Source organism: Stomoxys calcitrans, chromosome 1, assembly GCF_963082655.1.
Source record: "Stomoxys calcitrans chromosome 1, idStoCalc2.1, whole genome shotgun sequence".
Taxonomy (NCBI): domain Eukaryota; kingdom Metazoa; phylum Arthropoda; class Insecta; order Diptera; family Muscidae; genus Stomoxys; species Stomoxys calcitrans.
The window spans coordinates 167,300,309-167,327,323 of record NC_081552.1 but is presented as its reverse complement, the minus strand read 5'-3'; the positions used below and the strand labels follow the sequence as shown (position 1 = coordinate 167,327,323).

The 27,015-nt window shown below is 38.7% G+C and overlaps 1 protein-coding gene across 1 annotated transcript in view; it reads right to left on the bottom strand.

Annotated features, from left to right (window-relative positions):
• The window catches only part of LOC106090296 (uncharacterized), an 878,040-nt gene that overhangs the window by 384,031 nt on the left and 466,994 nt on the right, over nucleotides 1-27,015 (bottom strand). Inside the window, exon 2 of the mRNA XM_059360384.1 lies at nucleotides 22,665-22,759. Coding sequence (XP_059216367.1) covers nucleotides 22,665-22,759 — 95 coding nt within the window. The remainder of the gene's footprint in view (nucleotides 1-22,664; nucleotides 22,760-27,015) is intronic.

Genomic DNA, 27,015 nt, shown 5'->3' with positions numbered 1-27,015 from the left:
CCATGCCAAGTATGATCCGAATCGGTCGATAAACAGATATAACCCCCATACAAACCAGTCCACGGATTTTACTTCTTCACCCCTAGAATCCTAAATATGGCCCAAAACTCAATCTTATACTTACAACTTCCATGCCAAGTTTTATCCGAATCGGTCAATATGGTGATATAGGCCTCGCTAAATACGGATATCGCGATATGACTTCTTGAGACCAAAATACTTCAAATACAAACTCAGTAAATATGGGTACATTTTTACCGGAATCTATGGTGGGTACCCAAGATTCGGCCCGGCCGAACTTAGCGCGCTTTAAGTTGTTTTAATTTCAAACTGTATAACTTTTAACTAAATTCTCGAAATTGATGCATTTTCCAGCACCAATCCAAACTATGCATCAAAATGAAAATCGAACCGAAATCGAATCTTCCTAAATCGCAACTTACGGAGCCAATCTCTGCCAAAATTTCAAAAAATAAAAATTAACAAGTAAAAAGGCGTTAAGTTCGGGCCGAACTTCGAATATCCACCACCTCCGATATAAATGCAAATCACCTTTCGTCATAATCCAGTGAAAAATGCATTATGTATGCCCCCATAGCAGCTAAATCGAAATATGGTCCGATTTGGAGCAAATTCGGCGCGAACATTGAGTGGTCCAATAAGTACAAGTCATTGATAAATTTTCTAGAACAAACATATACCGACCTGAAACATATAGGACACGGATGTCGAAAATCCTAACATAAGTCACTGTGTCAAATTTCAGCGAAATCGAATTATACCTGCGCCTTTTAGGGGGCCAGGATTTTAAATCGAGAGATCGGTCTATATGGCAGCTAATTCAATTCACTGTGCCAAATTTCGGCGACATCGGACAATAAAAGCGCCTTTTATGGGTCCAAAACCATAAATCGACAGATCGGTCTATATGGCAGCTATATCCAAATCTGAACTGATGTACGTCATATTGTCGAAATATGTCGAAGAACCTAACACAACTCACTGTCCCAAATTTCATAGAAACCAGATAATAAATGCCCCTTTTATTGTCTTAAAACCTGAAAGCTTACCCAAATCTGGATCGATCTGAGCCAAATTGAAGAGGGATGTCGAATGGCGTAACACAAGTCACTGTCCCAAATTTTGGCAAAATCGTATTATAAACGTGGCTTTTATGGGCCTAATGCTATAATTCGTCGTAGCGGTCTATATGGGGTCTACATCAAGATATAGTCCGATATAGCCCGTCTGCTTATCGACAAAAAAAAAATCTGTGCAAAGTTTCAGCTCAATATCTCTAATTTGAAAGACTGTAGCGTGATTTCAGCATATAGACGGACGGACATGGCTAGATCGTCTTAGATTTTTCACTGATCAAGAATTTGTGGGGTCGGAAACGGATATTTCGAAGTGTTTCAAACGGTATGACAAAATGAGTTTACCCCCATCCTTCAGTGGTGGGATGGTCGAATATTCCGAAACAGGTAGAGATATCGTTTACTTCAAACCGACTTTTTGTGCGGATTTTGACCACTATCAAGCAATAGGAGCTCAAAGAACTGTAAAAAACCACGCCTTAATTCTCTTACTAGATAGAGTATCAATCCTCTGACCGTTAACGTAAGTAAGTAATGCAACTATGATCAGAACGGAAGACGGACATCCTTTCTGACAACAGTGACAACAGTGATAAACCGACTTCTATCTATGGAGGATTTTCTCGAAAACCGATAATCAAAGTTGGATTTGGGAATGGGGATAATCTTTGCATGCTTCCAGCTAATAGGGTACTGGAGCTCAAAATTGTATTAAACACATACGTAAAGTACGGTAGGAGAGTGTTTGGCTTGGGTTTATCCACTCCGATATCATGTATCACCTTCCACTTACTCTTCGAGCACACTGCCCAATCAAGTCTTGAATAATAATACTCCATTTTAGCCGCATTAATAAAACTGTTAACTTTCTTCCTGGCTTCACAGAATTCTTCTTTCAGCTGTGGAGACTTGAGACGTTTCCATCTACTGTAAGCCAAGTCCATGTCCCCGAAAGGCGCCTTGATTCTTGAATTGAACCATGGCCTTGTATTGCCGAAGCTCTTTTAATCCTTATTGGAACTGTTGCTTCATAGAGACGTGAAATGTTATCCGTCATGAAAGCCGTCTGCGGATTGACAGTTAAAAGTGTTAATATGTCATCCCTGTTCACCTGGTAGACCATATCAACTAAATGTTAATATTTAATTAAATTTTCCGTTGTCACGATGAGATATGCCCTTCTCCTCCTCCCACAAATCAAAATCGTAGGTGAGATAAATATGAAATGTGATCATACAATGATATCTTCAAAGCATTATTGACAAGGAACAAATCTAAGGGTGACGGTTCACGGGAAATGTCTAAGGTTTGTATTATAGGTGACGAATAGACCAAGTTTCAACAAAGCATCAATCAGAGTTGAATCTATAGATATGATTGAGTTAAAGTCCCTAGTGATTATAATATCAGTATAATCCAGTATAACCTGAAGCCCATTCATGTAAATCGTATTATTCGGACGGTAGGAACAACCAACTTAATCTTTCTCACGATTTGAAGATAGTTCAACAAACACGTATTCTATCTAGTCCCCGAATTCAGACTTTAAACGAATTCTTGCTTTCAGGTTTCTTCCGACATAAATGGGAACACTACCTCCGTGACTTGCGCTGTCCGATCTGAACACAGTATATCCATTCAAGTTGTCGAGACTGTCAGCTGTGGAAGTGCTAAGCCATGTTTCCGAAAGACATAAAATACCAATGCCTGATCCTTCAAAAATATTTGTAAATCCATCAATCTTCTTTACCAGACTTTGAGAAGTTATGTGGCATATCTTTAAACCATTTCTTTACCTAACCAATATTCGAACCAAGTTTTTTATTTCGTCTTTGGAATTTGTATTAACTTTACCAATTTGCATTATTTATCAATGTAAAAAAATTAAGGAATATGCCATCAGCAGCGCAATTATATATAGAATTTCCTTTATGGATGGCAAGATTGAATTTAAAACGGTTATAAGTGTGTAAAAAAGCATTAAAGTGATACACGATAAAAATCTTATCAAACAAATTTAACAAGTAAAAGCGTGCTAAGTTCGGCCGGGCCGAATCTTATATACCCTCTACCATGGATCGCATTTGTCGACTTCTTTTCCCGGCATCTCTTCTTAGGCAAAAAAGGATATAAGAAAAGAGTTGCTCTGCTATTAAAACGATATCAAGATATGGTCCGGTTCGGACCACAATTAAATTATATGTTGGAGACCTGTGTAAAATTTCAGCCAATTCGTATAAGAATTGCGCCCATTGGGGCTCACGAAGTAAAATAGGGAGAACGATTTATATGGGATCTGTATCGGGCTATAGACCGATTCAGACCATAATAAACACGTTTGTTGATGGTCACGAGAGAATCCGTCGTACAAAATTTCAGGCATATCGGATAATAATTGCGACCTCTAGGGGTCAAGAAGTCAAGATCCCAGATCGGTTTATATGGCAGCTATATCAGGTTATGAACCGATTTGAACCATAAGTGGCACAGTTGTTGGATACCATAACAAAATACTACGTGTCAAAATTCATTCAAATTGGATAAGAATTGCGACCTCTAGGGGTCAAGAAGTCAAGATCCCAGATCGGTTTATATGTCAGCTATATCAGGTTATGAACCGATTTGAACCTTATTTGACACAGTTGTTGAATGTAAAAATAAAATACGTCATGCAAAATTTCAGCCAAATCGGATAGGAATTGCGCCCTCTAGAAGCTCAAGAAGTCAAATCCCCAGATCTGTTTATATGACAGCTATATCAGGTTATGGACCGATCTCAACCATACTTGTCACAGTTGTTTTATATCACTACGAAATACTTCGTGCAAAAATTCATTCAAATCAGATAAGAATTGTGCCCTCTAGAGGCTCAAGAAGTCAAGACACAAGATCGGTTTATATCGCAGCTATATCAGGTTATGTCCCGATTTGAACCATACGTGGCACAGTTGTTGGATATATTAACAAAACACGTCGTGCAAAACTTCAATCCAATCGGATAAGAATTGCGCACGCTAGAGGCTCAAGAAGTCAAGACCCAAGATCGATTTATATGGCAGCTATATCAGGTTATGGACCGATTTAAACTATACTTGGCACAGTTGTTGGATATCATAACAAAACACGTCGTGCAAAATTTCATTCCAATCGGATAAGAAATGCGCACTCTAGAGGCTCAAGAAGTCAAGACCCAAGATCGGTTTATATGGCAGCTATATCAGGTTATGGACCGATTTGAACCATACGTGGCACAGTTGTTGGATATATTAACAAAACACGTCGTGCAAAACTTCAATCCAATCGGATAAGAATTGCGCACGCTAGAGGCTCAAGAAGTCAAGACCCAAGATCGATTTATATGGCAGCTATATCAGGTTATGGACCGATTTAAACTATACTTGGCACAGTTGTTGGATATCATAGCAAAACACGTCGTGCAAAATTTCACTCCAATCGGATAAGAATTGCGCACTCTAGAGGCTCAGGAAGTCAAGACCCAGGATCGGTTTATATGGCAGCTATATCAAAACATGGACCGATATGGCCCATTTACAATACCAACCGACCTACACTAATAAGAAGTATTTGTGCAAAATTTCAAGCGGCTAGCTTTACTCCTTCGGAAGTTAGCGTGCTTTCGACAGACAGACGGACGGACGAACGGACGGACGGACGGACGGACGGACAGACGGACAGACGGACGGCCATGGCTAGATCGACATAAAATGTCCCGACCATCAAGAATATATATACTTTATGGGGTCTCAGACGAATATTTCGAGTAGTTACAAACAGAATGACGAAATTAGTATACCCCCCATTCTATGGTGGAGGGTATAAAAATGCTATTATATGGTAGAAGAATATAAAGTAAACCAGCTTTAAAGTTAGAATTGTAAATCCATACCAGCTTCGTCTCGCTGGCTCCTATATTCATCAAGGGTTTCGGAATAAAAAAAGGAAATTTTATCTGCTATTTCGTTTCTTATAGCTTGTTATAGATTTTAGGAATAAATTTGTTTCGTATGGCGATGTTAACTTAAAAAGGATTAATTCTCTGAGAACCTGCCTAATTAAGAGGGTGTGAACATCCGCAAGTTGTTTGGATTTTTAAAGTGACCTGGATGATTCAACGGTAGGGACTAGAAGGCATCTTCCTTATTCTGTTCTGTTCACAATGGATGGAAATGTCTTAGTGAGTCTGATGGTAGACTGCCACTTAAACCTAACCTTACCTTACCTAACCTTTGTAACTGTGAAATGGATAAAAATAAATCAATTTTTTTATGTAAAAAATTTTAGTTGAAAATTGTAGTCGCTGGTTAAAAGAAGGGACTCATCGGCGGTGACATTTGCTCATAAAACAAGAGCTAAAGTTTGTATTGCTTGCTAAATTTGAATTGATTGCCAATTAGACATTTTTGTGCGGATATCTTAGTTATACCCTGCACCATCTCTGTGGTACAAGGTATTATAACTTAGTGCATTTATTTGTAACACCCAGAAGCAAGAGAGCCATTGATAAGTATACCGATCGACTCAAAATCACTTCCTGATTCGATTTAGCTATCGTTCTGTCTTTTGATGTTAATTTGTGATCAAAGTACAAATTGTAATATTCATCAAATCATCTTCAAATTTTACACAAGCATTTTTTGTAGAAAAGAGACGAAGTCTATTAAAATTGGAAAAAATAGGTTCAGATTTGGATAAAGCTCCCATATATATGTTCGTCCGATTTGGACTAATATTCCAACCATGTGGTTATTTGATAATTTAAATTTGCAGGAAGGATTTTCTTGTTTGTTTGCAGTTCCAGACGAGCTCAAAGATCGGAGATTATCTTTTCAAATGGAAAAGGATACGATGGCTTCAAGGGCCGTGTGTTGTTATGTTGTATTTGAATCGTATTAGTTGCGAAAACGCCTCTATGATACAATTACCACATTAACCACGCTCAACTACTCTGTCTACTAGCTGTACTTTTTCCCAATGCATGTGTTTCTGTGTAATGACAGACTTTTTTTATGCGACAATTACACTATTTCCATGGTACACATGATTCTGTGCGTCTATTATAAGTTGTATTGATGGCTTCAAACGCTACACAACGGCAACGGCTCTCGCTGTTGCTTCGTGTGCCCAGGTTTCTTTTGATTTTCAACGTAACTGGTGAATTTCATTGAAATCGGTTCAGATTTACATATTTCTCATAGATATATATCGCCCGATTTTCACAATTTCATACAACGCTTTCCTCGGCGACTACCACAACATCTAAGAAGTTTGCTCGAAATCGGTTTACTCCACCATTGCAAGTGCATTTAGAGACCAATCTACCCACAATTTTACACAACGCTTTCCTCGGCGACTGTCACAACATCTAAGAAGTTTGCTCAAAATCGGTTCAGATTTAGAAATAGCTCCCATATATATGTTGGTCTATTTTAAGAAATATTGCAATTAAGTGCTCATTTGTTAACCGTTTCTCTCGAAATTTGGCAGGAAGGAGTTTCTTATGACTCTTAATGCTACTGATGAGTTTCAGAGAAATTGGTTCAGATTTAGAAATAGCTGGAATATATGTATGTCGCCCGATTTTCACTTCTAGAGCCACTGCAAGCGCTTTTATTGATAAATCTTGCCAATTTTGCACAACGCTTTCCACGACGACTACCACAATACCTAAGAAGTTTAATTAGAATCGGTTCAGATTAAAGTATAGCTCCCATTGACATGTTCGTCAGTGTTTGGGAAATTTGTAATAATGTTGTCATTTTTCAACCGTAGTTATTACAGTTTGAACATATTTGAAAATATTCGCAGGGGTCAACCGAGATTGGTTCGGAATTAGTTCCTTTAAGGATATGTGTAGGGTATTATACAGACGGCACCGCCCGACTTTTGCCTTTCCTTACTAGTTTTCATTTAGATTAGGTAAGATTCAAAAGAGGGTGCGGATATTAATCCGCCCCATGCCACTATGGACATACACCTAAACCAGTAATCGGCTTCTTGTGCGCTCTAAATACTAAAAACTAAACACTTTTTCATTTAGCAAAACAATTTATTAAAATTGTGTCTAAAAAAAAAAAACTTTTTCTAACTTTGTCTTTAAGAAATTAAAATAAAATTTGAAAGAAAATTATGTATCTCAAAAAAGGGCTATTCATATTGTGTTTAGAAAAGAATTAAAAAAACACAATTTCCGTTGGGATTTTTTTCAATTTTGTGCTTAGGCTGCCATTAGACGATAAGAAATATCTTACGCAATTTCAAAAAAAAAAAAAAAAAAAAAAAAAAAAAAAAACACAATTCTGAAGGTTGCACACATCGTGTGATACGTACGAAAAATTTAATATGACAAATGGATTTTGGAATAAAAGTGCAACTTTTTCGACTAAATCGTGCTTTTATTTCATCGAAAATACATGTAGATACATGTATATAAAATAACAAAAAGTTCAATACATATGAGAATACATTTCCTATTCGTATTCGAAGTACATAAGACAAATCATATGAACGCAGAAAGTGGCAATTTAAATGACATGTTTTATCGTCTAATGGCAGCTTTAGAAAAATAAATTAGAGATGCCCATGGCCTGAGCCAAATTTCGTCTCTCGAGAATATTTTATTGGAATTTTTCTTTAGAACGTATTTTATTCAAATTTTGCATTTGAAAAAAATATTTTGAAGTGGTGGCCCGGCACCTCTGGCTACGTCCCTGGTAACCTCCATAAAAATCCATCCCCCCAGTGTTCTTCTTGATTTACCAAGAGCGTCAGTCAATATGCGATTTGATTTCATCAAACTAATACAGATCTAAGCTGAGTATATTTTTTTAGGATCAATAGAGATTGGTACCCCAGATTCGGACGAACTTAACACATTTTTTCTTGTTTAATTTCCTTCTTTATTCTTGTCAATTCAAATACAAATTAATTTCAAACATATAATTGGAATAACCATTACCAACATTTTGTTACCAATCCTCGTTCGGCCTACGGTGCGTATGTTTTATGGCTATGAAGATCACATATAAGTGCAGGCGCACATTTACGCACATATGGGGTATCTATGTATTACTAAAAAGAAAAGGATAATTGGTTTCATAAATGTAACTATAAAATGATAGACCCATTGAGAGCAAATGAACCCTAAGCTCAAATGTTAGTTCTGCAAGTACATCAAGCCAACAAAAACACCACGAATTCAACCAACACCCTTACCGGATTGCTGACGAGAAATGTGGCAGAAACGGGGGAAGCTCCAAAAACCATTTGGAAAAAATTTAATCAATAAAATGAAATGTAAATGTGCTGTAAAGCGGTTAAATTCAACCGCTATTACAACCACCATTACCACCACACGTCAGCGTGCCATGCTCGCCATAAATGAATAGCGGGAACAAGAACGTGGGGTGTAGTAGTATATGTGCTGGAATGTCTCATTAGCTATAAGGGATAGTGATAGTGAATATTCGCAGACACGATAAAGCATTACGGCTTAGGGTGACCTTTACATATATGCTCGACACATAGGAATACTGGTGTTAGAGTTTTTAAGACTTATTCAAATGAAAAAATAGTATCTTTAGAACATTCTTCTTTAAAGATCTAAAAAAGCTAAGTTTAGGTTAGGTTAAGGGTCAACCAGCCGACAACATTTTCCATTAAATAAGTGAGATTGGGGATACATGTGGTGAAGCAAACCTCTGATGATTACACGAGTATTTCATTCTGGAACAGCGGGAAAACAACGAGCTGTTCAATTCAAGTTTGAGTTCGATGATATGGCAACAGGCGAAACCTTTTTTGGGAAGAAGTTTTTACATGGGTGCTTTGCCATTTAAATAAAACATAGTACTTCACAAAATAACTTTTTTATGTTCCCGCCAGCATTCGAACCCGGATATGCTAACCTTTGCGCCGCGGTGGCCTGTTTTGGTTGGTTGACTCTGTATTCTCTGGATTAACGCGGATTTGAGTCTATGAAAACCATAGCAATATTTTTAGAAAAGTTTTACAAAATTCCTAATTGTTTTCCATACCACTGCCCTAAGTTGGTTCATGTCTGGTATCGTGTCCCCACCTAAGTACCGTTGTCTGTTGACATGAATGACATAGGAAATGCCCTTACTTCTCATCATCTTCCCCACATGCTCTACACATGCTATCACTTGCCGCACCGATTTTGCATAAGTGAGCTTGCTGTCATTTGAGCCCCCTTATGACACCAAAAGCCATACTGACCTCCTTCTTACTTACTTTCAGTAATAGCCTCGTGCTTTAACAATTCAGATCACCCCATAGGACTTTCGCCGTCTCACTTTCCCACTTAGTATTTTGGCAATTTTATCTACCTTCTTAAGTACAAGGAACTTTGGAATACTCGTATCTTATTTTTGGCACAAATGTATGAAATAAGGCGAACATTAATGATTGACACTTCAAGTTCAAACGTGAACATTTTTATTATACCCTCCACCATAAGATGGGGGGTATACTAATTTCGTCATTCTGTTTGTAACTACTCGAAATATTCGTCTGAGACCCCATAAAGTATATATATTCTTGATCGTCGTGACATTTTATGTCGATCTAGCCATGTCCGTCCGTCTGTCCGTCCGTCCGTCCGTCCGTCTGTCTGCCGAAAGCACGATAACTTCCGAAGGAGTAAAGCTAGCCGCTTGAAATTTTGCACAAATACTTCTTATCAGTGTAGGTCGGTTGGTATTGTAAATGGGCCATATCGGTCCATGTTTTGATATAGCTGTCATATAAACCGATCTTGGGTCTTGACTTCTTGAGCGTCTAGAGGGCGCAATTCTTATCCGATTTGAATGAATTTTGGCACTACGTGTTTTGTTATGATATCCAACAACTGTGCCAAGTATAGTTCAAATCGGTTCATAACCTGATATAGCTGCCATATAAACCGATCTTGGGTCTTGACTTCTTGAGCCTCTAGAGGGCGCAATTCTTATCCGATTTGAATGAATTTTGGCACTACGTGTTTTGTTATGATATCCAACAACTGTGCCAAGTATGGTTCAAATCGGTCCATAACCTGATATAGCTGCCATATAAACCGATCTTGGGTCTTGACTTCTTGAGCCTCTAGAGTGGGCAATTCTTGTCCGGTTGGAATGAAATTTTGCACGACGTGTTTTGTTATAATATCCAACAACCGTGCTAAGTATGGTTCAAATCGGTTCATAACCTGATATAGCTGCCATATAAACCGATCTTGGGTCTTAACTTCTAGAGCCTCTAGAGTGCGCAATTCTTATCCGATTGGAATGAAATTTCGCACGACGTGTTTTGTCATGATATCCAACAACTATGCCAAGAATGGTTCTAATCGGTCTATTACCTGATATAGCTTTCATATAAACCGATCTGGGATCTTGACTTCTTGAGCCTCTAGAGGTCGCAATTATTATTCGATTTGCCTGAAATTTTGTACGACGGATTCTCTCATGACCATCAACATATGTATTTATTATGGTCCGAATCGGTCTATAGCCCGATACAGCTCCCATATAAATCGATCTCTCTATTTTACTTCTTGAGCCCCCAAAGGGCGCAATTCTTATTCGAATTGGCTGACATTTTACACAGGTCTCCAACATATAATTTAATTGTGGTCCAAACCGGACCATATCTTGATATCGCTCTAATAGCAGAGGAAATCTTTTCTTATATCCTTTTTTCCCAAAGAAGAGATGCCCGGAAAAGAACTCGACAAATGCGATCCATGGTGGAGGGTATATAAGATTCGGCCCGGCCGAACTTAGCACGCTTTTACTTGTTAAACATTTTTTTATTATGCAAAATATTATTAAATATACAATAACAAATAAAAAACAAGTAAAAGCGTGCTAAGTTCGGCCGGGCCGAATCTTATATACCCTCCACCATGGATCGAATTTGTCGAGTTGTTTTCCCGGCATCTCTTCTTAGGCTAAAAAGGATATAAGAAAAGAGTTGCTCTGCTATTAAAACGATATCAAGATATGGTCCGGTTCGGACCACAATTAAATTATATGTTGGAGACCTGTGTAATATTTCAGCCAATTCGTATTAGAATTGCGCCCATTGGGGCTCACGAAGTAAAATAGAGAGAACGATTTATATGGGACCTGTATCGGGCTATAGACCGATTCAGAATATAATAAACACGTTTGTTGATGGTCATGAGAGGATCCATCGTACAAAATTTCAGGCATATATATAATAATTGCGACCTCTAGGGGTCAAGAAGTCAAGATCCCAGATCGGTTTATATGGCAGCTATATCAGGTTATGAACCGATTTGAACCTTATTTGACACAGTTGTTGAAAGTAAAAATAAAATACGTCATGCAAAATTTCAGCCAAATCGGATAGGAATTGCGCCCTCTAGAAGCTCAAGAAGTCAAATCCCAGATCTGTTTATATGACAGCTATATCAGGTTATGGACCGATTTCAACCATACATGGCACAGTTGTTGGATATTATGACGAAATACTTCGTGCAAAAACTCATTCAAATCGGATAAGAATTGTGCCCTCTAGAGGCTCAAGAAGTCAAGACCCAAGATCGGTTTATATGGCAGCTATATCAGGTTATAAACCGATTTAAACCATACTTGGCACAGTTGTTGGGTATCATAACAAAACACGTCGTGCGAAATTCCATTCCAATCGGATAAGAATTGCGCCCTCTAGAGGCTCAAGAAGTCAAGACCCAAGATCGGTTTATATGGCAGCTATATCAGGTTATGGATCGATTTGAACCATACTAGGCACAGTTGTTGGATATCATAACAAAACACGTCGTGCAAAATTTCATTCTGATCGGATAAGAATTGCGCACGCTAGAGGCTCAAGAAGTCAAGACCCAAGATCGGTTTATATGGCACCTATATCAAAACATGAACCGATATGGCCCATTTACAATACCAACCGACCTACAGTAATAAGATGTATTTGTGCAAAATTTCTAGCGGCTAGCTTTACTCCTTCGGAAGTTAGCGTGCTTTCGACAGACAGACGGACGGACGGACGTATGGACGGAGGGACGGACGGACAGACGGACGGACGGACGTATGGACGGACAGACGGACGGACATGGCTAGATCGACATAAAATGTCGCGACGATCAAGAATATATATACTTTATGGGGTCTCAGACGAATATTTCGAGCAGTTACAAACAGAATGACGAAATTAGTATAACCCCCATCTTATGGTGGAGGGTATAAAAATTAAAAACCTCATGCTTAATTTTGTAAAGATCGGACCCAAATTGTGTCTAATACAGCCTTAAAGTTATATATAAATGTTATATATGGAATCTATATATAAATCTAAGCAGATTTTGTCTAAAATATATATCGTCTGTCTTTGGACCAAAAAAGAGACTTGTGCAAAATTGTACGACACATGTACCTTGATCACAAGAATGCATGGACAGGCGGACATAGCTGAATAGAATCATGAAATGATTCTAAGCAGATCAGATACTTATCAATGGGTCTAGCTATTCTCCTTCTTGCAAACAAATGCACAAAATAATAGGGTATAATTACAGTCTGTGTTTTTGAAAATGCTATATTAAAAATTTACACAGAACACAATTTTAGATGTTGACTCATAGTTTCTCCATTTCAAACTGTTATTATACAATAGTTGTTATATAACATTCTTTAAGGCACTTCCATATATGCATGTTCCCTAAGAGTGTTGTAGGATACCATCTACATATTCTCTCCACGTATATATTGGTGGATTTTGAACAACAACGTCTTGATAAAATATAAGGACCATTCCCATCTCTTTGCATGAAAACGCCGAACACATATTTATTGCATATTATTATATTGATATATGTACACTTCTGCTGATGCAATTTTATGTAAATGTTGCTGGATCGTTTGTTTGAGTTTGGCATTAGTTTATCAAACTTATCTATAAACAATATTCAACTTTTTCTACACTGAAAGAATTGCATTAGCATATTCTTTATTTTTATACCCACCACCATAGGATAGGGGACACATCGAAATGTGTTGAAACACACCGAAATGTGTATTTTCGATGCTGCAAATTAAATATATTCTTAATCGTCATAAAATTCTAAGACGATTTAATGATGTCCGTATGTCCGTATGTCTGTCCGTCTGTCCGTCCGTCCGTAATGTTGTAATTTCAAAACTTTACAGTCTTGACACATTGAGCAGAAATTTGCCACAGATCCGTGTTTCCTCTACACTCAGGTTAAGTTCTTAAACAGGGCAACTTGCACCATATTCGGATATGGCTGTCATATAGGGTCTAAGGCACAGGCCTTAAAGAAATCATTTGTCTACCGATTTTGCTGGAATTTGAAACAGGGATTAATATTAAGCCTCTTGACGTCCGCCCCAAATATGGTCTAGATAGTATTTTATTTGGATATACCTGCCAAATAGACCGATCAGTAGTTTAAAGGTGTTGCAAATGCAAATTTGTCCATAAATAATCCATAAAGGAAGAGGGGCAAACTTCTCACACATCAATGTGTGCTGTCCGATAAAATTTTTTTAAGCTCAATGATAGGGGACCTCTTTTTTATAGCCGAATCCGAATGAAGTGCCGCCGTGCGACACCTATTTGGGGAGAAGTTTTTACATGACATATTCTCCACAAATGTCGCGAGCATTAGGAGGGGAACCACCGCTGACAATTTATATTCTGTTGCTTTCACCAGGATTTGAACGCAGGGGTTCAGCGTCATTGGCAGACATTCTAACCTCTGCGCTACAGTGGCGTCCGTGGCCTTAGGATCTTAATCCCATAAAAGCAAATGTCTACCTTATTTTGCTCATAATTGAAATAGTGAGTTTTATTAAGTCTCCCGACACCCTGCCCAAATATGGATTGGATCAGACTTTATTTAGATATAGCTTCCATATAGACCGATCTGCCGATTTACGGTCTTAAGCTCAAGCCATCTATAGCCCGATTCCGAAATTTGAAACAGGGAGTTGTTTTAAGGCTACGGTTATCCGATGCGACCATGGTCCAAATCGGATCCTATTTAGATATATCTGCCATATAGACCAATCTTCCAATTTAGGCTCTTAACCCCATAAAAAGCGGATTTATTGCCCAACTTCGCCGAAAACATTACTTGTATATGAGCTCTCGGGACCTGAATCAAATATGAAACAGATCAGCTCATCTTTGGATATTGAAGTTATAATTAACTAGAATGATTAATATGTTCATGAAGGTTGGTATCCAAAGTGTGGCACGGCCGAACTTAACACGTTTTTGCTTGTATCTACCACAACTACGATATGCTAAGTAACATAATCCGATCAAAGTTGTGGTAAAATTGTGTATAACTGTGGCTTGGGGATGTTGAAAATCAAACAACGGTTCTGAATGGATTTGACTAGCATATCTTGTTCTTCCTTCATCTCAAGTGTGGACACAATTCTTCCCGGCGTCACCTGGGTAGCCACATTTAACATCCGTTAAAGGTAGTGAGTGAAATAAGCCACGAGTTCACCTGAAGAACGAGAAAGAAGAAAAAGCGTGCTAAGTTCGGCCGGGCCGAATCTTGGGTAATTAAATATATTTAAATTATTTTGGTCTCAAGAAGTTATATCAAGATATCAATACTTAGGGGGGACTATATCGCCATATTGACCGATTCGGATCAAACTTGGCAATGATGTTGTTATACCCTCCACCATAGGATGGGGGTATACTAATTTAGTCATTATGTTTGTAATTCACTGAAATAATTGGCTAAGACCCCATAAAGTATATATATTCTTGATCGTCCTGACATTTTAAATCGATCTGTCTGCTGAAAGCACGCTAGCTTTCGAAGGAGTAAAGCTAGCCGCTTAAAATTTTGCAGAGATACTTTTTACAAGTGTGGGTCGGTTGGGATTTAAAATGGGCCATATCGGTGCATGTTTTAATATAGCTGCTATATAAACCGATCTTGGATCTTGACTTCTTGAGCCACTAGAACGTGCAATTCTTATCCGATTTCGCTGAAATTTTGCATGATGTGTTTCTTTTTGACTTCCAACTTCTGTGCTAAGTATGGTTCAAATCGGTCCATAACTTAATAAAGCTGTCATAAAAACCGATCTGGAATCTTGATTTGTTGAGCCACTGGGGGGCGCAATTACTATCCAAATTTTGTACAACGGCTTCTCCCATGACCTTCAACACATATGACAAATATGGTCTGAATCGGTCCATAGTCTGATACAGCTCCTATGTAAACCGATTTCCCTATATTTTTTCTTGAACCCCTAAAGGACGCAATTCTTTTTCAAATTGGCTGCAATTTTACACAATGAATTCTACTATGGTCTCCAACATTCAAATCGATTGTGCTCCAATAAGATAGCAATAATTTTCTTTTATCTTTTGTTGGCCTAAAAAGAGATACCGGGAAAAGAACTTGACAAATGCAATCCATGGTGAAGGGTATATAAGAATCGGCTCGAATCGACAGTCGAACTTAGCACGCTTTAACTTGTTAGTCATAAGATAGGTTTTTGGGCAAATTTCAACCAAATAAGGTGAACATTTAGGCTTCTAAGGGCTGAAGAAGTTAAATATCGGGATCGTTGTATATGTTTATAGCCCTATTCGGATTATACTTGGTGTGGATGTTGGAAGTCATAGCCCAAGTCTTTGTCCCAAATTTCAGCTAAAAAATTGAGGATCGGTTATAGAGATCTAAACCGATATGGCTCATTTGAAATCTCTAACGACCTACATCAATATTAAGTATCTGTGCAAAATTTCAAGAGGCTAGCTTTACGCGTTCGACCTCTATCGTGATTTCGACAGACGGACGGACATGGCTAGACCGACTCAGAATGTCGAGACGATCAAGAATATATTTATATATTACGTCGCAGATCAATATTTCGAGGTGTTGCATCGGAATGACTAGATTAGTATGCCACCATGCTTTGGTGGTGGGTACACAAATATGAGTTGGGGCGGGGTCGGGTTAGTAGCGCTTCACATGAAAAACTTAAATAAATTACTATGAAAAAAGATTAAAAACGGATTGCCTTTATGTTGACAACCCCTGCAAACGTTTTAAGGACCATGATTTACGTATCTGTACCTGGAATATCCCCACGGTGGATGTGAGGCTATATACTCCGGTGGATGAGAGGCTAACCACAATCCGCATAAAGGCAAAATTCTTCAACATCAGCTCTATTCGTGCTCTATGCTCTACGCCTAGAAAGAGAATATGACCGCTGTGCCGCGCACGATATTAAAATGATTCTAAATAGGTGATTTTAATGTGAAGAAAGGGATGGAAATGGCTCAACAGTCGGAAATTTTAGCCCAAGGGAAGAAAATTCCAATAATGGATTGAGGCTAATAGACTTTTCCGCGGCAAAGAACATGGTAGTTAGCAGCACCAGAATCAAACATCGAAGGATTCACACGGGCACATGGCTGCCACCAGATCAAAACACGAGAAGCCAAATAGATTATGTTGAGATAGATGGATGGCATTGAACCAGCTTGATAGATGTACGATCGATCCGAGACGCGAAAATGGATTCGGATCATTACCTTGATACAGCAAAAGTTCACACACGCCTTAGTGTAGCAAGAAACGTACGATCTGGCATTGAAAGGGAGCTGGGTATCGGAAGCAGCAAACACAACAGGTGGCAACAGAAAATATCACTTTCGCCAACTGCTGGTATCCGATGATGACGGCCATTAGTTTACATCAGAACCACTTCCTGATGATCGTATAGAACGTGTACCACCTAGTAAAAACGAGGTCCACGTAGCAGTTACCCGGATAAAAATCAATAAGGCATCACAGGTCGATGGGTAGCCGGCTGAACTGTTTTAGAACGGATAAGACGTATGCATCAGCTCGTTTGCACAATTTGGCTAGAAGAACGCACAATCAATTATTGGAACCTCACATACTATGTCTTGGTCATCTTGTCAGAATGGATGAAGAAGCCCCAGCAAAGATGCTTCTTGAGAGATATCTCAATGGTACACTCAAACCGAGACCAAAAGCCCGATGGGAAGATCAAGTGGTGGGAGATACCTCGGATTGGTGTCAGAGATTTTAGAAGGAATGCAGAAGATCGAGGCGTTTGGAACGCTATTCTACGTTCGGCTAATAGGACAAATGTTCTGTCATAGCAAATTTAAGTAGATTAGGTTAGGTTGAAAAATCCCTCCATGCCACTATGGACATACACCTAAGCCAGTAATCGGCTTGTTGTGCGCTCTAAATACTAACAAGTAAAAGTGTGCTAAGTTCGGCAGGGCCGAATCTTATATACGCTCTACCATGGATCGCATTTGTCAAGTTCTTTGAACGACTTTTTCAATATATATATGAGCATCATCAAATAATTGACCGATATGGATCGTACTTGTCATGGCTGTTAGAAGTAAGAATTGTGACTTCTAGAGTCAAGAAGTCAAGACCCAAGATCAGTTTGTATGGCAGTTATATCAAAACATGGACCGATTTGGTCCATTTACTATCGCAACCGACCTACACAAATTGAGGTATTTTTGCAAAATTTCAAGCGCCTAGCTTTACTCTTTCGAAAATTAGCGTGCTTTCCACAGACAGCACGGACATGGCAAGATCGACTTATGTCATCACGGACAAGAATATAAATACTTTTTGGAGTATTAGACGCATATTTCCAGATGTTTCAAACGGAATTACGAGATAAGTATACCCCCATCCTATGGTCGAGGGTATAAAAAGTAGCCTCGGGGAAGATAATTTAAGTTAGGAATTCCGTGCTACTTACAAAATCCTTGATTGATTTCCATACCACGCCACTAAATTGGTTCATGTCTGGTATTGTGCTCCCACCTAAGTACCGCTGTTAAGCGCGAAAACCTGGCAATGACTTAAGAAATGCTCCAAAGTCGCATCATCTTCCCTACACATGCTATCACTTGCCGCACCAATTTTGCATAAGTGAGCTCGCAGTCCTATGTGTCCCGCAATGATATCAAAAGCTATTCTGACTTCCTCTTTACTTCCTGTCAGTAATAGCCTTGTCCTCTCACGATCCGGATCACCCATAGGATTTTCGCTGTCGTATCGACTGTTTCGCTGTTCCACAATGTTAGTAGCCCACGACCTTAACTCGGACCGCGTCGACCCTAAAGGCTTCGGGTTAACCAAGTTTGCTGACGACAGTCCTCTGGCCTTCACTGCCAAATCGTCTGCTTTTCCTTTCCCCTTACTTACAAACGATGCGGGTCGTGCCATCCTCTGCGAAGACGTTTATCTCCTTCTTACTGTCCTGGTTGTAATTGCCCTGATGGCTAGTTTACTGTCCGCAAAAATGTTCACACTCCACGTCCTCGCGTCAAAACCACACCACCTCACGCATTCCGTGATCGCCCGGATCTCTGCCTGCAGGTATTATGGTCAGGCACTCTAAAACAGATCCCAATCTTTTTAAGTAAGCAAATGTATACATGCCGGGATATAAAGCTATTTATTTCTTATACCCATTACCATAGGATCGGGGGTATATGAATCTAGTCATTCCGTATGTAACATTTCAAAATATTCGTCTAAGACCCCATTATCTCGAAGTTTGAGTCGATCTAGCTATGTCCGTCTATCGAAACCACGATAGAGGTCGAACGTGGAAAGCTAGCCGATTGAAATTTTGCACAGATACTTAATATTGATGTAGGTCATTGGCAATTGTAAATGAGCCATATCGGTTCATATATAAATATATCTCCCATACAAACCGATCTCCCGATTTGACATCTTAAGCCCCTGGAAGCCGCAATTTTTGTCAGATTTGGCTGAAATTTTGCATGCTGTGTTTTTCTATAACTTCCAGCAACTGTGCCAAGCACGGTCCAAATCGGTCTATATCCTGATATAGCTCCTATATAAACCGGTCTCTCCATCATCCTTGTTCGGTTCTGGTCTGACAGAAGTTTAGTTTGTAGAATAAAATTATGCCCTACAACTGAATATATGTTGTATAAATTTTTAACAGAATCCATGGTGGTGGGTTCTTAAAATTCGACCAGGCCGAACTTAGCACGCTTTTGATTGTTAAAGATTGAATCAAAATCTAGCCATTTCTTAGTGGGGTCACAAAGAAAAATGTGTAACAGGCCACTATTGATGAGGGACCTTCATTTATAAGCAGGTTTCGAAAAAGATGGGACCAAACAGGAACTACTTCGTTAAAGTTCATTAATGTTCCATATGAACGAATTACTGACTATTTACGTAGTAAAGTAGTCCCAAAATAAGCATCACTTTGGGCCCTTTATATAAACAATGAAATGTAACGACACACTTTTCTTAGCGTTTATCTAAATAATGTTAAGCTTTAATCTTTCTCCCAGTGTATATGACATCTACTGAGGATTACTGTTCTTGTCACAAGTCATACATTGGAAAATATTCAATTTTAAGTGAGATGGGAATTATCTCTTACATACACACAAACATTTAATATGGTTGCCATTATTGTAGGTTATACAATACGAACTGGATATGGACTTATGGAAGAACAAACAATGGATAAGCCGAAGCTAAAGTTGCACTAACAAAATCAAAAATTTAATATTTTATAAGCCATCATAACCATGACATTCAACCAATACATACAGACATTGAGCAAGGAACAAAGCTGTATTTATGGTTACTTTATAAAAGACCTTTTCTCCATTAGAGTGAATAACTTAGTTGAGGCAATATAGAGTGGCCAAAAACCCTATTGCTACCTTAAATTGGTTGGGTTTAAGTCTAGTAATATCTGTGTGTTGATTCACTTTTATGAACGAATTTAGTAACTTTTTCAACGCTGTGCTTGACTTTTTCTTTGAGTGTAAAATCCGTAAAATTTATTATCAAAATTCTTTCAGATCTGGGAAAAAGAAAAGCCAAATGCTGCCGATGAATGGCGAAAAAGCAACAGTTTGTTGTGGTGTATATGCTGGCAGCTGCATCGAAACATTTTACCCACCATTATAAAATAGGGGGTACATTCATTTTGTTATTCCGTTTGCAACACATTGAAACATCAATTTCCGACCCTACAAAGAATATACATATTTCCAATCTCCGTAAAATTCTAATGCGATCAAATTCAACATTTTGGAAAGGGAAAGAAAGGCAACTCTTGTCCTATACATCTGCAAGAGAGCCGTTGGTAAAAGTTGGGGTTTTAGACAGCGTTTCATGCATTGGGTATATACTGCAGTCGTCATACCTATAATGCTATATGGTGTTGTGGTCTGGTGGAGGGCGCTTCAAAAGTCCACCTACTGCTCATTAGTCAACCGGCTCCAAAGCGTGGCTTGTTTGTGTATCACATCCGCATTGAGGACGACACCATCTGATGCACTGAATTAAATGCTACATCTAATGCCTCTGGTCATTGTGGCTAGATAAATTGCTGCGACCAATACCGTGAAGTTAAGGGAGCTTTCACTTTGGTCATGTGGCGGCTACGGACACTGTTATCCTTGATACAATGTCCGATATTCCTGGCAGTGTGGATTACACCCTACCTGAGCCGCTTTTTGATAAAAAGTACTGTACCGCTATTCCTGAAAGAACCGATTGGAACCAGGATATCTCTGGTAATAGAAGTTACTTACTTCTATACGGATGGTTCCAAACTAAACGACCAGGTAGGCTTTAGGTTGTACCTTAAAGGTCTAGAACTGTTCATGTCGAAAAGGTTACCCGACCACTGCAGTGTGTATCCAGCGGAGATCTTGTGGTGGAATGGCTAAAATGTATTGCCATATCGACGATTGGCATCAATATTTTCTCAGACAGCCTGGAGAACGTATTTCTGAATACAAAGACCACCCTCGATTGTAGCAGATCTCTCAACGAGATGGCTGAACAGTTCAAAATTCACCTGTTCTGGGTGCCGGGTTACAGTGATATCCCAGAGAATTGTAAAGCGGACGAGCTTGCGAGACTAGGAACTACCTAACACATTCCAGGGAAACTGGAATCTGTGGGTATGCCTCTAGCTACATGTAAGATAAGTTTTCAGGACCAGGCCCGAAGGACAACGAATGATAGATGGACAGAAAGATGTGGCTGTGAGCATTCCAAACCTATGTGGCCTAACCTAGACTTGAAGAGGTCTACTGCTTTGCTGTCACTGGCTACAACAGACGACTCAGTCATTGTGTTCGTCATGACAGTTCACTGTCTAATCGGAAAACATGCTGGCAGACTGAAGGTTGCCAGCAACGACTTTTGCAGAAGCTGTGAGTACATCGAAGAAGAAGAGACTATAGAACACCTTCTGTATGTGTGTCCCGCACTGGCAGTCCGAAGGAGTTCAACTTCGGATGTCATTTCTTTGAAAATCTGTCTGATTTAGCGGATGTGAACATTCGCAAGCTGTTCGGCCTTTTAAAGCGATCTGGATGGTTCAACGGTGGGAACTAGAGGCATCTTCCTTTTTCTTTTCCTGTGGTATCACAATGGACGAAAACGTCTAAGTGAGTCTGATGGCAGACTGCCACTTAAATCTAACCTAAGTATGTCCGTGTGTCTCTCCGTTCGTCTGTTTGTACATCTGTTGTATTCGCTCTACACTGAATAAAACAGATATTGAGTTGAAATTTGGCAAAGATTCGTATTTCTTTCATACGCAGGTTAGGTTCTTGAATTCGCCAAATCGTGCTATATTTGAATACAGCTGCCATATAGACCGATCTGCCGATTAAAGGCCTTGAGTCCATAAAATGCGCATTTATAATCTGATTACGCTGAAATTTGGTGAGTTGTGTATCAATATACCTGCCATGTAGATCGATTTATGATTTTAGTTTCACTAAAACCTCATTTATGAAATTTGCACTATGCCTCTCGATATCCAAATCTGCACTATGCCTCTCGATATCCAAATCTTATATGGGCCACATACGACAATATTTAGATATACCTGTCATGTAGACCGATCTGCCGGTTAAGGGTCTAAAGCCCAAACAAGACGCATTTATAACCGGATCTCGCAATAACTTGGAACAGTGCGTACAATTAAATCTGTTGACATCCGTGCCAAATATAGTCCTAAACGGTCTAAACTTAGCTGCCGTACTGACCATACCAGATGCATTTAATTCCCGAATTCCCTGAAATTTGAAACCATTCTGTTTGCATATAAAGAGCCCTAGTTATTACAATTTTGAACACATTTGCTCGAAATTTGATAAGGATTGTTTTATAACCTATCTGAAAACCTCCACCAATGTCCACTTAATTCGGTTCAGAATAAGATATAGCTCCAAATTTCCACTTAAAGAGCAGGTATATTACATAGTCGGCTCTTTCCCCTTTTGCCTTTCCTTTCTGGTTTGAATTTTACTTTAAACTTGTTTAACTTTAAGAATTTAAGAATTTTAAGAATGTTTTAACTTTAAGAATTTGTTCATGGTCTCCAGTACTATTTACATTCAAAAACAAATACGACATTGGGAAGGAGAAAATAAAGATGAGATGTTCAACGTTTATTTCAGGCTTACCACTTTTCATTTCCTGTTCCTCTTCTTCAACGGCCCGCAAGACAGCTGAGTTGGCCAGGTTAAGGGGCTTGGTAATACTTTCGTCCATTTCAATCCTACAACGAAAGACAATTTGAGTTAAACTTAATTGAATTTCAAATATTTTAAACTAATACATAGTTATAGACAGGCAGGCCTATAAAGTTGGTGGCCTCCCTTACAATTGTCGAGGCTGCCAAATCTTCATTTGTGGCCAGATAGCCATAAATTGCTGTATAGCGTTAATTTATCTTCTGGTTTCGTAGATAGAGGGAGATTTTTAACGAGCTAAAACAAAACACACACACACACACATAAAAGTCAGAAAAAGGCATGAAATCTTTATTTGAATCGATAGTACGGTCCATATAATTTAATGTTTGATAATGATTTCATTCAAATGTGAAATCAAATGTTCACCGTACTCGCCTCTGAATAAGTCCATTGTTACGCGTGCTGTTTGGCATGTGGCACCGTCTTTTTGAAACCACATGTCATGTAAGTCAAGCTCTTGCATTTTGGAGAAACAATAAATTTGATTTTTGATTTGATTTGAAAAATGAGCTTCGTAGTAAAATAGAAGAAGCGCGCGATGAACTTTCTTAACAGACCACGCATTTTAATAATAAAATTCAATAATTTGCAAGCGTTGTTCGTTTGTAAGACGATTCATGGCTAAATTATAGACAAAACTGAAGATGTTTGACAGTAAAATAAAACACGAAAAGTGAGTGAGCTGTTTAAACCAACTCAGCTCTGATTATTTATACCCTGCACCACTACTGTGGTACAGGGTATTATAGATTTGTGCATTGGTGTGCAACGCTAAGAAGGAGAAGAGCTAGACCCATCGATAAGTGTACGGATCGGCTTAGAAGCACTTCCTAATTCGATTTAGCTATGTCCGTCTGTCTGTCTGTCAATGTATTGTTGTAATCAATGTACAGATCGCATTTGTTGTCCGATTTTCACAAAATTTTGCATAAATGTATTTTTTGGTCCAGGGACAAACGCTATTGATTTTGAAAAAATCGGTTCAGATTTAGATGTAGCTCCAATATATATCTTTCATCCGATGTGCACTTTTAAAGCTGTAGAAGCCACAATTTTGGTCCGATCCTTACAAAGTTTGGCGCGAAGTGTTTTTTTAACAATCCAAAATGCTTGCGAAATTTTATTGAAATCGGTCCTGATTTAGATATAGCTCCCATATATATCTTTCATCCGATATGCCCTTTTAAAGTTGTAGGAGCCACAATTTTTGTGCGATCTCTACCGAATTTGTCCCGATGTCCCAATATGTGTGCGGTTCAGATTTAGATATAGCTCCCATATATAACTTTCGCCCGATTTGACCTATTATGGCTATAGAAGGCACAATTTTGGTTCGATCTTTACAAAATTTGGCACGAAGTGCTTTTTGTGACGTCAAAATATGTGACACATCAGATCTATATATAGCTCCCATACATATCTTTCATCTGATATGCGCTTTTAAAGCTTTAGTAGCCACAATTTTGGTCCCAACCTTACAAAATTTGGCATGGAGCATTTTATTCAACGTTCCCATATGTGTGCAAAGTTCCATAAAAATCGGTCCAGATTTAGATGTAGCTCCCATATATATTTTTTATCCGATAGAAGGCTGTAGAAGCCACAATTTTGGTCCGATCTCTACAAAACTTCTATCCCAATACGCGTGCACAATTTCATCAAATTCGATAAAACTCCCATATATATCTTTTATGCGTTTCGACTTTTAAAGCTGTAGAAGCCACAATTTTCGTACCATCGTAAGAAAATCGTAAAAGGTTATATTCGATATTTCAATAGGTATGCAAAATTAAGGTCTGACTAAATTTGGATATAAGTGCTATCTATTAAAAGTATTTCGTATACTCTGGGGTGTATGGTATTATATAGTCGGCTGCGCCAAACTTTTGCCTTTCCTTACTGTTTTATTTTGACCATTCCCACCACCATAGGATGAGGGGTAAACTAATCTAGTCATTCGAAATATTGCTCTGCGACCCCATAAAGTATATATATTGTTGATCGTCTTGACATTTTAAGTCGATCTAGATATGTTCATACGTCCGCCCATTTGTCCGCTCGTCTTGCCGCCCTTCTGTGGAAATCATGATAGTAGTCGAATACGTAAAGCTAGCCGCTTGAAATTTTGCACAGATACTTGTTGATGATGTAGGTCGTTGGGGATTGCAAATAGGTCATATCGCTTCAGATTTGTATATAGCTCCTACATTAACCGATTTCCCGATTCGATTTCTTGAGCCCTTAGAAACTGCAAAAGTTGTCCTATTAAGCTGAAATTTTGCACGAAGTGTTCTGTTACGACTCCTAACAATCGGATCTTGACTTCTTGAGCCACTCGAGGGCGCAATTGTTATCAGATTTGGCTAAAATTTTGAATGACGTGTTTTGTTATGACCAATAACTATGCCAAATATGGTTCCAATCGGTATATAACCTTGATCTTGACTTCTTGAGCCTATAGAGGGCGCAATTATTATCCGATTTTGTACAACGGCTTCCCGTATGACCTCCAACATACGTGTTAAATATGATCTGAATTGTTGTATAACCTGATACAGCTTCCCAATAAAACGATCTCCCAATTTTACTTCTTTCGCAATTCTTATTCGACTTGGCTAAAATTTTACACAATGACTTCTACTGTGGTCTCCAACGTTTAATTTAATTATGGTCCGAATTAGATCATAACTTGATGGAGCTCCAATAGCCTAGGTATTCTTTTTCTTTTTTCCTTTGTTTGATTAAAAAGAGATAAAGGGGAAAAGAACTTGACAAATGCGATCCATGGTGGATCGATCATAATATTCGGCCGGGCCGAACTTAGCACGCTTTTACTTATTTTATTCGATCCCACTTACTAAAATCTCACTATGTAACAAAAAAAAGTGTTTTCATGCACTACTTCACCACTGTGGTACAGGGTATCATAACTTAGTGCATTTGTTTGTAACATCCAGAAGGAAGAGAGATAGACCCATTGATAGATATACAGATCAACTCAGAACCACTTTCGATTTAGCTATGTCCGTCTGTCCATGCTAATTTTTGTACAAACTACAGGTAGTCATTTTCGGCCGATCATCATAAAATAAATAAACAAAATATAAATTAAAAAAAAAAGGTAAAAAGGCGTTAAGTTCGGCCGGCCCGAACTTTTTATACCCACCACCACGGGTATATATGTAAACCACCTTACATCAAAATCCGGTGAAAATTGCATTGTCCCATAGCAGTTATATCGAAATATGATCCGGTTTGGACCAAATACTAATAAGTACAAGTCGTTGTTCAATTGTGTATAACAAAATAGTGGTCTTTTTAGTAGCTATATCTAAAAATAAACCGATCTGAAAGCTAGCAGTCGGGATTATGGGGGAATTCATTGGCAAATGTGATATTTGCAAATCGACTAAAGCACCAAACTTCATTATGAAGCCTGAACTGGGAAAGCCTGCATTTTCGGAAAGACCTTTCCAACGGCTTTATATAGATTTACTGGGTCCGTATCCGAAAAGTAAATCGGGGCATATACTTATAGTGCTAGACCATTACAGCAAATTTCATTGGTTACATCCAATGAGGAAATTCACGTCCACTGCTATAAAAGACTTCTTAGAGAGGCAGATTTTTCATTGCTACGGGGTACCGGAGACCGTTGTTAGTGACAATGGGTCCCAATTTAAGGCAAATGACCTTAACGCCTATTTTACCTCTTTAGGCATCAGACACATGTATACAGCATTATATTCACCGCAAGCTAATGCTTCAGAGCGTGTGAATAGATCGCTAATAGCTGGTATTCGCGCATATTTGAAGGGTGATCATACAAGATGGGATGAGAATCTAAGTGCCATTAGTTGCGCATTAAGAAATTCCATTCATCAGGCTATTCGGATGTCTCCGTACCATGCATTATACGGATTCGATATGATCACACACGGATCAACATATTCGCTACTGAGACGACTTAACTTGCTCGGTGAGCCGACATGCAAGTTATGATGCCAATCAATGCCGTTATAATTTACGGACAAGGAATGAGACCTCTAAGATCGGGCAGGAGGTTTTAAGGCGAAACTTCGCACAAAGTAGTGTAGACAAACGCTTTAATGCGAAATTAGCTCCATTATATTTAAAGGCTCGTGTGAAGGAAAAGGATGGTAGTCATTATTACATTTTAGAAGATATGACCGGTAAGAATATAGGCACCTTTCATGCAAAAGATCTTAGAACTTGAAAGAAAGACTCTGGACCTGTCCGTAATCAGCCCTGATAGTCA